Genomic DNA, 13,270 nt, shown 5'->3' with positions numbered 1-13,270 from the left:
ATTAAATGTCAGTATATTTTTTAAACTGTGATCAAATGAATTTTATTTTTTTTTCTCTCACTTGTTTTATATTGTGTACAAAGACGGGTTAGAAAGCAAATTTATCCAAGAAATATCCAGCTCTATATGGATGGTGGGGGCCGATAAATGAGCGTATTTCATTCCTAAAAAGAAAATCCTGTTATAAAATTGACGAATGAGAAACTGCTTTTTTTTAATTTTTTTTTTGTCAAGTGGCAGTTGCTGCATGGGTCCACACGTCCTACATCTGCCAGGCAGCATACAGGTCTTTAAATAGATGGCTATTTTGATGCAAAAGCATAACACAGGCCCCTGAGGGCTTGAGGCACATGGGCTGGATTTAATGCGAGGGTCGGATGGCCTGACAAACCTTAGGAAACCCTGTGGTGAGTACATCTGAGGCAAAGAAGCCTGAGACTAAAATCACCTGTGCCATTCGTTCTGCCTAGTTTGGTGCAGTGGTTCCCTACAGCTTGTTGGATTACTTTTTAACTTCACTCTGGAAGTCATTTCGGTAAACTAGGTGGCTACAAACTGCTGCAATCTTTTTTGTTTTTGACTTTTTGTACCGAGTACTTCTAAAGGACTAGAAGTTGCCTCTTGGAAAACGCCTGTGTCACCTAAGGGCACACCACAGAAACAGCAATGTCTTATAGATCCAAGCGTCCTGCCTCCTGGAATGATAACCCTCCTCCTCGCAAAGTGGAAATTGACCTGAGTTCACCTGGCTTAGCAGTGTTTGAGTTGGAAAGACTCTTGTTTACTGGCAAAGCCATCATCAGCCATGCAGATGAAGTGTGGCCAAGGCTTTATGTTGGTGACCAGTAAGTAACTCGCTTTTTTTATTTTTAAAAACTCTCAGGCCCAATCCCAACATCCAGAGACTGTGAGGGCTTGAAATGGTTTAAATAGGAATGGAACAGCACTTTGCTGCAACATAACACGTTACCATTACAACGTCAGCAATATTATGTACAGTTGTGGGTATTTATTTTATACTCCCTAATTTGAACGTCTTCCAGGCGCTTTCCTCAAAATGAGAAGTTATTTCAAATAATCCATTTACTCGTTTTTGTCACAATGGCTTCAATGACATAATTAAATGTTTGATAAATAAATCTGTGTAATACAGTCTCATTCCTCTGATTGTATGTGTTTTTATGTTCCATCTTTAGTCCTAAATGTTTCTGAGTAAATGTGATTTGCCTCTTCGTTTTAACATTTTTTTTTGCACTGGTAACCCCATGTTAAACGTCACATTGCTATGAATTCTGGGTAATCCCCTCGAGCAAAGTCTGAAGAAATGCTGACTTACGGAAAGGGTTCGTAAAGGGCTCAAAATGTCTGCGAGAGAGCCCTCAAACACTCGGTGATTGACAGAACTAAACCCTCACAGACTTTGCAGGAGTGCGCCTCAAAACCTGTGAGTGTTGACATTGGGATTGGGCCTCAGACTGGCTGTCGATAATGAAGCATGGCCTTGTAACTCTGTGCTGTGTTACTTTCCAAATATTATTGCGTTGTGACAGAGACAGTGGACTGAGACCTTTTTACAAATATTGCCCAAGTCTAGACTTTGATTTAGTCCACGTGTTAAAGAGGAACTGATCATGAATCAGTTTCAATTGCAGAATGAGTCATTTAGGATCCCACAAGTTGCCTTCCACATTGGGAACATGTGTAAAAGCTACAGCTATGCTAGTATGTGAAAGTTTCGACTGATGCCTCGCCATGAAAGCACATCTCGGATCTCTTGATAAATTCAGCTCGCATGTCTGGAAGCAACTTAAAAATACCAATCAATCGCAATGGAACATGCAACAACACTTGCAAATGGTTCATCAAGAAACACCTGCAACATTTGACTGTATATTGTACACCTTGTCAGACACTGTCAGTGAATACAGAGCGTTGTGCTTTTCAGACACAGTGCAGTGAACCGGGCTGATTTATCCAAGCATCGAGTCACTCACATCCTCAATGCAGCTCACAGTAAACGCGGAGTACAGCCAGACATCTACGAGGGCATGGAGATCACCTACATAGGCGTAGAGGCTCATGACTCCTGTGGCTTTGACATGAGCGTCAACTTCCAGGCAGCAGCAGACTTTATCCACAGGGCTCTCAGCAGAGGAGGTGAGAGGAGGGTTAGCGGATGCATTTAAAGGCATGTCTGTTTTCAAATTGATGTTGCAATGTTTCTCTGAATTCTCAGGCAAAGTGTTGGTGCACTGTCATGTAGGAGTGAGCCGCTCCGCCACCCTGGTCCTGGCTTACCTGATGCTGAAGCAGAACCTGACCCTCGTGGAGGCTATTTGTGCTGTGAAAGATAACCGGGGTGTCATCCCTAATCGAGGTTTCCTCCGACAGCTCATCAAACTGGATGGCCGTCTCTTTCGCACTCACTGAACGCTGCCTGGTAGCATCAGATTTCATGGGTCCAGAACATGAGAACAAAATGTGACAAAAGATAGCTCAAGCATATTGTTAAAAGTATAATAATAGGATACATGGATTTCATATACTTGTACTAATATTGTTTTTGAAAAGGGACTTGCAGCACTGATCATCTCCTGCATCATGTTTTAATTGCCTTTAACTTGTAGTTAAAACATATTTATATTCTGTAAATTTGTACATGTTAAATGGATTTAAGTTTTACATTAAAAAATGTGGATCTGATGCAGCTTTTGGTGAATGTGTGGCATTCAATTTACACGTCAGTGCTGATTACATACAAAATCATTAATTTGCTTTATTTTGTATGGCACAGTATGATACAGAGTCTGAGCTTGAGACAATAATCGTCACAAACATGTTTTCGTACATGTTGCTGAAGAACACATCGGCAGCTTGGCTTGTGCTATCATCCTGTAGAGTCTCAGTTTGATGCAATGGCTCGACAGTAATCATTACACTGAACAAATGCAGGGCCAGAGCAAATAAGAGGTTGGAATAAAGAATAAACAAAGCCAAAGTTCAGTTGCTCTGATCAATCTTATAAAAGGGACATTTCACTCTGTCCAGCCTGTGCTTCGCTGTCTGTGCTTCCACCAGGAGAAGGTATGTGGTTAAAAGAATTGAGAGAGCTTAGATGTATTGTTTTAGCAGTATGTGTTTCACATACAGGTTTAACTACTCTGCCAACAATTACAACTATGCAAACTAGAATTGGACGTCGAGAGTTACAACTTTAAATGTAAATTCTTTAGAAATGACTAGATTTACTCTTCTTAGCCTCTCTTTGGAGGTTCACTGCATATAATGTTGTAATTTCAGGAATTTAAAATGACATCCCCTACAAACTTTAAGTATTTCTCAATAACATGACTTTTAGTGAATCCAAAAAAACATCTTTAAGTATAATTTATTCCGAGTTTAAAACTTAATACTTCTGCTGATTTGCTTCATAAGGACTGTGTGGGTGGAGTTTGGTCAGATTTGACTGACAGTAAGCAAACAGCCCTACTCATCAGAATCTTATTCAAGGCACAGAGAAAAAGAAATGTATCTAAAACAACCAAAACTGCACTAATGTCTGCAGAAAGCAGGAGCCCTTCATAAAGAGATCTAAGAAAATCATTTTTTTAGGGCCTTTAAATTGTCATGTTTGTGGTGCTTCTAGGAGAATCAGTGAATGAGTACTTCTAATAGCAAACATTGTGTAACCCAAATTAACAATGCTGCCCTTTTGAACTTTTGTCTTAGTTCACAATGATGCGTGGAGCAGTGGGTATCTGGATCTTATCAGCAGTGATCTGCATGGGGAGGGGCCATCACCATGATCACCATGCCCACGATAGTCATGGCAATGATCAGGTAGATCAAGACACTGCATCCGATGGCAGTGCCAACAGCCTCCCACTGGTGACTTTAGCAAACAAAGAATTTGCCTACCGTCTGTACATGAAATTAGCAGCTCATGCTGACTCGGAAGGCAAGAATATCTTCTTCTCCCCGTTTAGTGTTTCTGTCGCCTTGGCTGCCTTGTCCACAGGAGCACGGGAGGAGACCCACCGTCAGCTTTTCAGTGGTCTGGGGTTCAACAACACCTTACTGACGCAGACAGATGTAGATCATGCCTTCCAGATTCTCCTCAAAACGACAAACAACACACCTCAGGAAGACACCAGTGAAGGGACCGCTGTATTCGTGGACAACAACTTCAAGGCACATCCCGAGTTCCTGGAGGCCTTGAAGCAGTCCTACTTAGCAGATGGGTTCAGCGTCGACTTCAACCAAACCACAGATACTGCCAATACCATCAATAAGTACGTGGAGGAGAAGACCAACGGGAAGATAGACAAGCTGGTCGAAAGCCTGGATCCAAACACAGTCATGTATCTCATCAGCTACATCTACTACAAAGGTAAAAGGTTTTGTGAGATGTGGTTGGTTTTGATGTCACACCTTTCAATTTTATGTCTCAACCATAAGTTGTGTTTTATTTTTGCTCATCGTCAAACAGGAATGTGGGCGACTCCATTTGATCCCGAACTCACCAAGGAGGACATCTTCATGGTGGATGAGAACACCAAGGTTCAAAGTTGCACCATTTATTCAGAATGGTTTTGAGTAACAGCAATAATGCATCATCATGTATCTTTTCCATTTAAGGGACCTCACGATTAAGCTGTCATTTTTCAGGTTCCAGTCCAGATGATGAATATGGAGGAGAGTTTTGATACCTATTACGACAGGGCGATTAACACATCAGTCCTCCAGCTGCCCTTCAACAGCTCTTACTCCATGCTGCTGTTGTTACCTGACGACATGTCAACACTGGAGAATGCCATTTGCCCAGCCCACGTCACCAAATGGTTAAAGTGGATGACGTCCAGGTCGGGAGAATCTAAAATCTTTCTCACATTTTTGGTTTCTAATATGGAAGATTTGACACTGTATAAACAACTCAGCTTTGTCCTCTCAGGTCAGTTATTACTGTCAGATCAATTACTAGATGTTTGTCTTTTTCCCATTTTTTTTAGGACACATGACGTATATATTCCAAAGTTCTCCATCAAGACTTCCTACACACTGAATGATGTGCTGATTGAAATGGGAATGACACACATGTTTGGTGATCGTGCAAATTTCGGTGGCATTTCAGATGCGCACAAACTGGCAGTCTCAGATGTAAGGACAGGGAGCCTATTTTATTTCACACATATTTTCTCCTTGTCTATATTCCATCCATCTCTAATCTCGCTTATCCTCCATCGCTCCGTAGGTTGTTCACCAAGCTACCCTGGATGTTGATGAAGCCGGAGCCACTGCAGCAGCTGCCACAGGCATTGGCATGACACTTATGTCCTTCCGCCATGTCCCTGTCTTGAAGTTCAATCGTCCATTTATGGTCATCATCACTGAACGCAACACAGAAAAAGTTCTCTTCATGGGCAAGATTATTAACCCAAACATCTGATGGAATAGGCATTTTGTGTTTGCTCAAGCACAGCTGTTGAGTCTCAAATAAAATACTGAGAAAAACCTCTTTCTTTGGTTTCCTTCTTTATGATTAAGTGTGGAGCAACTCGTTTTAATGTTTATGAGTGTTTGTTTATATACTAGAGGGTAAAATAATTAAATGACAAAATATTATCGAAAGGCATTAGAATTTGGTATTTATCATGACAGAGATATTTTTTATAACAAATATAATAAAACCAGTGACTATGTTGATCATTTATTAAATGTATTGTGTGTGTGTGTGTGTGTGTGTGTGTGTGTGTGTGTGTGTGTGTGTGTGTGTGTGTGTGTGTGTGTGTGTTTAACAGCTTTTAATATAATTTGAAAAGTTGAACAAGGTGGGACTTGACTGCTGCTGAACCAAGCACATGGGACACAAAGATGGGACACCAAAAGGGACATATGTAGCAATAATAAGGTTTCTGAACCTATGAGAGGAGGGAGAGGGACGCCACTTATGTACATTATTGAGCAGGGTTGTATTATTGCATTTATTTATTTATTTGCCTTCATCCGGGTCACACTGTATCAGAGCAACCAACTGCAGTCTCCTCATCCGACTGTGGGTGGCAGCAACACGCCTCGTGGAGCCTGTTCTGCTGGAGTTAACAATTTACGAGAAGAAGAAGTTTTCTTTGCGTTTTGATTGGACGGCTGCAAGTTTGTCATTTGCTTTATTTTGTATGGCACAGTATGATACAGAGTCTGAGCTTGAGACAATAATCGTCACGAACATGTTTTCGTAAATGTTGCTGAAGAACACATCGGCAGCTTGGCTTGTGCTATCATCCTGTAGAGTCTCAGTTTGATGCAATGGCTCGACAGTAATCATTACACTGAACAAATGCAGGGCCAGAGCAAATAAGAGGTTGGAATAAAGAATAAACAAAGCCAAAGTTCAGTTGCTCTGATCAATCTTATAAAAGGGACATTTCACTCTGTCCAGCCTGTGCTTCGCTGTCTGTGCTTCCACCAGGAGAAGGTATGTGGTTAAAAGAATTGAGAGAGCTTAGATGTATTGTTTTAGCAGTATGTGTTTCACATACAGGTTTAACTACTCTGCCAACAATTACAACTATGTGTGATGTCTTGAGTTTGAGATACAACTATGCACACTGGAATTGGACGTGGAGAGTTACAACTGTAAATGTAAATTCTTTAGAAATGACTACATTTACTCTTCTTAGCCTCTTTTTGGAGGTTCACTGCATATAATGTTGTAATTTCAGGAATTTTAAATTAAATCCCCAATAAACTTTAAGTATTTCTCAATAACATAACTTTTAGTGAATCCAAAAAAACATCTTTAAGTATAATTTATTCTGAGTTTGACACTTAATACTTCTGCTGATTTGCTTCATAAGGACTGTGTGGGTGGAGTTTGGTCAGATTTGACTGACAGTAAGCAAACAGCCCTACTCATCAGAATCTTATTCAAGGCACAGAGAAAAAGAAATGTATCTAAAACAACCAAAACTGCACTAATGTCTGCAGAAAGCAGGAGCCCTTCATAAAGAGATCTAAGAAAATCATTTTTTTAGGGCCTTTAAATTGTCATGTTTGTGGTGCTTCTAGGAGAATCAGTGAATGAGTACTTCTAATAGCAAACATTGTGTAACCCAAATTAACAATGCTGCCCTTTTGAACTTTTGTCTTAGTTCACAATGATGCGTGGAGCAGTGGGTATCTGGATCTTATCAGCAGTGATCTGCATGGGGAGGGGCCATCACCATGATCATGGTCACCATGATCACCATGCCCACGGTAGTCATGGCAATGATCAGGTAGATCAAGACACTGCATCCGATGGCAGTGCCAACAGCCTCCCACTGGTGACTTTAGCAAACAAAGAATTTGCCTACCGTCTGTACATGAAATTAGCAGCTCATGCTGACTCGGAAGGCAAGAATATCTTCTTCTCCCCGTTTAGTGTTTCTGTCGCCTTGGCTGCCTTGTCCACAGGAGCACGGGAGGAGACCCACCGTCAGCTTTTCAGTGGTCTGGGGTTCAACAACACCTTACTGACGCAGACAGATGTAGATCAGGCCTTCCAGATTCTCCTCAAAACGACAAACAACACACCTCAGGAAGACACCAGTGAAGGGACCGCTGTATTCGTGGACAACAACTTCAAGGCACATCCCGAGTTCCTGGAGGCCTTGAAGCAGTCCTACTTAGCAGATGGGTTCAGCGTCGACTTCAACCAAACCACAGATACTGCCAATACCATCAATAAGTACGTGGAGGAGAAGACCAACGGGAAGATAGACAAGCTGGTCGAAAGCCTGGATCCAAACACAGTCATGTATCTCATCAGCTACATCTACTACAAAGGTAAAAGGTTTTGTGAGATGTGGTTGGTTTTGAGGTCACACCTTTCAATTTTATGTCTCAACCATAAGTTGTGTTTTATTTTTGCTCATCGTCAAACAGGAATGTGGGCGACTCCATTTGATCCCGAACTCACCAAGGAGGACATCTTCATGGTGGATGAGAACACCAAGGTTCAAAGTTGCACCATTTATTCAGAATGGTTTTGAGTAACAGCAATAATGCATCATCATGTATCTTTTCCATTTAAGGGACCTCACGATTAAGCTGTCATTTTTCAGGTTCCAGTCCAGATGATGAATATGGAGGAGCGTTTTGATACCTATTACGACAGGGCGATTAACACATCAGTCCTCCAGCTGCCCTTCAACAGCTCTTACTCCATGCTGCTGTTGTTACCTGACGACATGTCAACACTGGAGAATGCCATTTGCCCAGCCCACGTCACCAAATGGTTAAAGTGGATGACGTCCAGGTCGAGAGAATCTAAAATCTTTCTCACATTTTTGGTTTCTAATATGGAAGATTTGACACTGTATAAACAACTCAGCTTTGTCCTCTCAGGTCAGTTATTACTGTCAGATCAATTACTAGATGTTTGTCTTTTTCCCATTTTTTTCAGGACACATGACGTATATATTCCAAAGTTCTCCATCAAGACTTCCTACACACTGAATGATGTGCTGATTGAAATGGGAATGACACACATGTTTGGTGATCGTGCAAATTTCGGTGGCATTTCAGATGCGCACAAACTGGCAGTCTCAGATGTAAGGACAGGGAGCCTATTTTATTTCACACATATTTTCTCCTTGTCTATATTCCATCCATCTCTAATCTCGCTTATCCTCCATCGCTCCGTAGGTTGTTCACCAAGCTACCCTGGATGTTGATGAAGCCGGAGCCACTGCAGCAGCTGCCACAGGCATTGGCATCACACTTATGTCCTTCCGCCATATCCCTGTCTTGAAGTTCAATCGTCCATTTATGGTCATCATCACTGAACGCAACACAGAAAAAGTTCTCTTCATGGGCAAGATTATTAACCCAAACATCTGATGGAATAGGCATTTTGTGTTTGCTCAAGCACAGCTGTTGAGTCTCAAATAAAATACTGAGAAAAACCTCTTTCTTTGGTTTCCTTCTTTATGATTAAGTGTGGAGCAACTCGTTTTAATGTTTATGAGTGTTTGTTTCTATACTAGAGGGTAAAATAATAAAATGACAAAATATTATCGAAAGGCATTAGAATTTGGTATTTATCATGACAGAGATATTTTTTATAACAAATATAATAAAACCAGTGACTATGTTGAGCATTTATTAAATGTATTGTGTGTATGTGTGGCCATGGCTTCTGGTTTTGAGTGATGATGGTTTTTAATGTGGGTCACATCATCAATGCACTTACTAATGTAAGAAGTAACAGTGTCTGTGTACTCCTCAATGTCTGTGTGATTGTTGTATGTGGCTGCCTGCTTAAACATTCCCCAGTCTGTTGTGTCAAAGCAGTCTTGGAGAGCGGAGGAGGCCCCCTCTGGCCACACCCGTACCTGCTTCATAACCGGTCTGGAGACATTCACTCTTGGTCTGTATGCTGGCATTAGCAGGACGGTGATGTGGTCAGAGAGTCCTATGTGGGGTAGGGTTGAGGCCTTGTACGCTCCTTTGTGAGCTCTGGGTGAGCTGTCTGTTGTTCACTGATGGCCTGATACAGTTCACAAAGGGCCGCACTTCTGTCACTGTTGTTGGGGGTGGGAGGGATGTAAACAACGACGAGCAGAATCGCTGTAAATTCCCTCGGCAGATAGAAAGGACGGCACCTTATGATCATAAACTCCGCCAGTGGTGAGCAGTGTTTACATACCACAACAGCGTCCTGACACCATGCATCACGGATGTAAGCACATACCCCGCCGCAGCGAGTCTTGGTGGAGCACAGCACACAAACATCTGGTCTTCTTTAAAAAGGCAGCAGTCATTAGAGAGAATTACAGTCAACAAAGCAAAGGTTATACTACTGTTATGGACAGAGGTAATTAATCTCCAGTCTACGTTGGTCCCACGCTCTCCTGCAGAACCCACATTTAACGTATAAACTCTTTGATTAGCCACTCAGTAGTTTAGGTATAGTGGAATATTGCTGATATTAGCAGGTTTTTTTAATATACCGTTATATTTTTAAAATACATTTTTTCCATGTGGAGTGTAATAAATGAGGATGAATTATTGGTTAGTCTCATACAGTAACTGTGTCCAGGGACTTTATCACCGACCACTATTGTGATTGCCATGCTCACATCTGAATTAAAGTCAATGCATGCCCCAGTTGCACGGTTGTCAGTGTGTGAGGTGCAGAGCCATTCCGCTGTAGACGCGCATTTCTGCCTGTTACGCCAAACAGCATGCATTAACATCGTAAACACGCATTTTCATGCCGCCCGCAAATTACGCACAAATGTCCAGAAGCACCTGTATGGGTCGCCGTTGAAATCCCCCTTGGTGTCAATTACGTCAAAACATAACGATACAACTTCCGCTATCTGGTTTCAAAATAAAGCCCCTGCTGACACATGATTTCACTTAGTGAGAAAGAAGAAGTAAAAAACCCACACTCATCCCCCAAACATTTCCATCTTACTAAATGGTCAGGGAGAAATCTGACTCCCACACAGACATGTTAGTCTTTAACGGGTAAAGATTAGATGTACAGACATATTTATTTTTGGTGTTGATACGGCTTCCAAATAGTAAAAAGGATGAAAAACAAAAGCATTTGTTTTTATTGGTGGTCTATTATTGGTCTTCTGATGCCTTATTTGACTCTTCTTCATTGAAATGAGGGTGCTGATTTATTTGCTACATAATAATACAACCTTTCTTAAGAACTGTGAACAACAATAAAACCTACATATGGATGATGGAGATTTTTAATATGCAGATGCAGATTATTTGGTTAGATGCTTTCGAAAGTAAGCAGAGAGGTGGAAATGTCTGAATTAAAATTGTAAAGAAGATTTCATGGTTGAATGATATGGATATTTTTGCTGGTGATAACACAGTCCCATCTGCTGGCAAAATAATGTATCTGCAATTGGTAGAAAAAAAGATTTTTTTGGCAATCCTCAGCAGACAGAAAGACCCTCGGATAATAGCTTTGGATATGTGTGTTTTATGATAAAGGTCACTGCTCACACTTATATTCAATGAATGTGGACTGGGACAGAATATGAACTGTACAGAATAGAAGTATTTTTATGAAATATTCCCCTTTGTTAAAATGCAGGGCATGCTTTTAAATTGGCTTAAGCCAGGTTCACTTGCTAGCTTCATATCGTATACTACTCTGCACGACAGATGCAAAATCAAAGGAACTCCCCCCAGTGCATGTAGGTTTGCTTAGGCTACATTTGGGCAAGAAAGATCAAAGACCACGAGACCACGATGGCGAAGGCTCATCCACTTCAAATCCTACCAACGGCATCAATTATCTGGAGAAGAGCACCACCGTGTGGCCGTTTGGTGTTAGTAAACCTTCTGCAGGAAACTAAACTCTAAAGTTAGTGTCCAACTTTGTGGAATAATTTGAGTGGTATTTTTGCAGAGCGTTATTTTCGCGTTAATGCATTCATTAATTAACGCCGACAATTATTTTATCGCGCGTTAACGCATTTTTAAAACTGTATTATTATAAATTTTTTTTATTGAAAGACAAGAGACAATACATAGACATAACAACAAGAGGATGACAACAGTGGGATAAAAGCCAGCAAACATCCTATAGTCAGTGTGTGCGTGTGTACGTGTGCGTGTGTGTGTGTGTAGTGTTATGTGTAAAGTAAGTTAGGAGACCGTAGTATCTTTGGCTAACTTTATTAGCTCAACATTAGCATAACACCAAGACTGTTGACTGACTGGATTCATACAACTCCCAGTGCGGACTGCGGACTGTACACGCCCACGTCTGACATCACACACACCTGATCACTCCGCTCTGCATGTCGATAAAGTAGTACCATTACATTACAGTGTGTACGTGTGTGAACGTGTGTGTATGTCCTTGAGCCTTTTGAGATGGGAAAACAAATAAATAATAATAATAATAATTTAAAAAACAACAACAACAAAACACAAACAAAACAGGTAAGTATTTTTAATTTATTATTATTGTAACAGACTCATGTCTCATGTTTATCGTTTTGTATTGGAGATGATATGTCCCTTCAGGGTTGCCGTAGAGAAAAGGCGACTTCCGCTTCTGGTCGAGGGGGGGCAGAAATAAAGAGAGAAGCTGCACCAGCTGTTGCTCTCCCTGGAGACTACTGGACATCGCTGCGGTAAAGTCAGCAGACACTCAGATCTCCGTGGTCAACTCAGCAGACACTTACATTTTAGTGCACCTATATGCTGAAATTCACGGTAAACGCATTTAAACGGCACAGATCGGGAGCGAGCGAAGGACCTTGAAAGTTAGCGGAAACATTAACGTGAGACAACATCCGGTTTCTTCAGATGAACATCCGGTTTTCAGAATAAGATGCCAACAAAGTATGAATTATATTCACATTAAGTATATAACATGCTACCTGCATCTCGTGAACCAAATGTTATTGCACTTTTGTTCATATAGCAGTACTTAAAAAAAAAAAGTGCGCAATACACTACTTTTGAATTCATTATTGAACTTTGCCATAACAATGCGATTAATCGCGATTTAAATATTTTAATCGTTGCCCAGCACTAATTTTTACGAATTAATTTGGCAGTATTTAAAGTAAATAAAAGTAACTGCACCTTTACCAGCTCCATCAGTGCTGCTTACATATACATTATCCTGAAATAGGCCAGTCTACATAATGGGTAGCCTAATTTTTAGCCACTTTTAGCACACGCACATACACAGTAGTGTGTTTTACAAAAAGTGTGAGGCTGAGAATGCTTATAGTTGCAGATCAGTGCTGAGGTTTTGCTCCTTGAGAGTCAGTTGCAATAAATTTGCTTCATGTGCAATTTTATTGTGTTAGCAAATGAAAAAAACTGTAAGATGCTGATATTAATGCAGTAACATTAGTTATGAAGTGATACAAAGTGAGAGTACTGAGCACAGAATTATTTCCTCAGTTATGGACCCTGAGTAAAGGTGGTTTCATTTGAGATTTGATGAATTTCAAAAATCTGACTTAAACTGTTCAGCTTTAGGGCCAAATTATGTCTTTAATCAATGCTTTAGGGCAGATTTGACCCCATAAAGCTGATACTATTCTGCAAGTTTTCTTATTAAACACATGTGTGTCAGGTTATAAGAAAGTACATTAAAAGGGGAATTTAAGAAAATATGCAAAAATGGAGTAAAATACATTGAAATTCCTTAAAATCAAGCAATGCGTTGTTTAATCACATCCAAATATGCAAACATAGAATACAACTGTTTGTTCCTTTTCAGTGAAAA

At 40.7% G+C, this 13,270-nt stretch overlaps 3 protein-coding genes across 3 annotated transcripts; all 3 read left to right on the top strand.

Moving 5' to 3' along the window:
- The first annotated feature begins 163 nt into the window (after nt 1–163).
- On the top strand, nt 164–2,707 carry LOC142964288 (dual specificity protein phosphatase 26-like). Its single transcript, XM_076104549.1, has 3 exons — nt 164–845; nt 1,946–2,157; nt 2,237–2,707. The coding sequence occupies exons 1-3, from the start codon at nt 667–669 to the stop codon at nt 2,428–2,430; spliced, it is 585 nt and encodes a 194-aa protein (XP_075960664.1). The 5' UTR covers nt 164–666; the 3' UTR covers nt 2,431–2,707.
- Nucleotides 2,708–2,939: 232 nt separating this feature from the next.
- LOC142964537 (hibernation-specific plasma protein HP-55-like) lies at nt 2,940–5,446 on the top strand. The gene is made up of 6 exons (XM_076104895.1): nt 2,940–3,084; nt 3,730–4,390; nt 4,490–4,560; nt 4,669–4,862; nt 5,010–5,157; nt 5,252–5,446. The coding sequence occupies exons 2-6, from the start codon at nt 3,736–3,738 to the stop codon at nt 5,444–5,446; spliced, it is 1,263 nt and encodes a 420-aa protein (XP_075961010.1). The 5' UTR covers nt 2,940–3,084; nt 3,730–3,735.
- A 919-nt stretch (nt 5,447–6,365) lies between these two features.
- On the top strand, nt 6,366–8,882 carry LOC142964463 (serpin A3-5-like). Its single transcript, XM_076104792.1, has 6 exons — nt 6,366–6,472; nt 7,149–7,824; nt 7,924–7,994; nt 8,103–8,296; nt 8,444–8,591; nt 8,686–8,882. The coding sequence occupies exons 2-6, from the start codon at nt 7,155–7,157 to the stop codon at nt 8,878–8,880; spliced, it is 1,278 nt and encodes a 425-aa protein (XP_075960907.1). The 5' UTR covers nt 6,366–6,472; nt 7,149–7,154; the 3' UTR covers nt 8,881–8,882.
- The last annotated feature ends 4,388 nt before the right edge of the window (nt 8,883–13,270 follow it).

The sequence above is a fragment of the Anarhichas minor genome, unplaced genomic scaffold (assembly GCF_050575085.1).
Source record: "Anarhichas minor isolate MPS153535 unplaced genomic scaffold, ASM5057508v1 ptg000030l, whole genome shotgun sequence".
In the NCBI taxonomy this organism is placed as follows: domain Eukaryota; kingdom Metazoa; phylum Chordata; class Actinopteri; order Perciformes; family Anarhichadidae; genus Anarhichas; species Anarhichas minor.
This window is presented reverse-complemented; position numbering and strand designations above follow the sequence as displayed.

What these genes read in the sequence shown, in the direction of transcription:
- LOC142964537 (XM_076104895.1), top strand. Translation starts at nt 3,736, where the DNA reads ATGATGCGTGGAGCAGTGGGTATCTGGATCTTATCAGCAGTGATCTGC. An exon ending in TGGTGGATGAGAACACCAAG is followed by an intron (nt 4,561 to 4,668) that starts GTTCAAAGTTGC and finishes GTCATTTTTCAG; the next exon opens with GTTCCAGTCCAGATGATGAA. An exon ending in ACAAACTGGCAGTCTCAGAT is followed by an intron (nt 5,158 to 5,251) that starts GTAAGGACAGGG and finishes ATCGCTCCGTAG; the next exon opens with GTTGTTCACCAAGCTACCCT.
- LOC142964463 (XM_076104792.1), top strand. Translation starts at nt 7,155, where the DNA reads ATGATGCGTGGAGCAGTGGGTATCTGGATCTTATCAGCAGTGATCTGC. An exon ending in TGGTGGATGAGAACACCAAG is followed by an intron (nt 7,995 to 8,102) that starts GTTCAAAGTTGC and finishes GTCATTTTTCAG; the next exon opens with GTTCCAGTCCAGATGATGAA. An exon ending in TTAAAGTGGATGACGTCCAG is followed by an intron (nt 8,297 to 8,443) that starts GTCGAGAGAATC and finishes CATTTTTTTCAG; the next exon opens with GACACATGACGTATATATTC.
- LOC142964288 (XM_076104549.1), top strand. Translation starts at nt 667, where the DNA reads ATGTCTTATAGATCCAAGCGTCCTGCCTCCTGGAATGATAACCCTCCT. An exon ending in AGGCTTTATGTTGGTGACCA is followed by an intron (nt 846 to 1,945) that starts GTAAGTAACTCG and finishes TGTGCTTTTCAG; the next exon opens with ACACAGTGCAGTGAACCGGG. An exon ending in CAGGGCTCTCAGCAGAGGAG is followed by an intron (nt 2,158 to 2,236) that starts GTGAGAGGAGGG and finishes CTGAATTCTCAG; the next exon opens with GCAAAGTGTTGGTGCACTGT.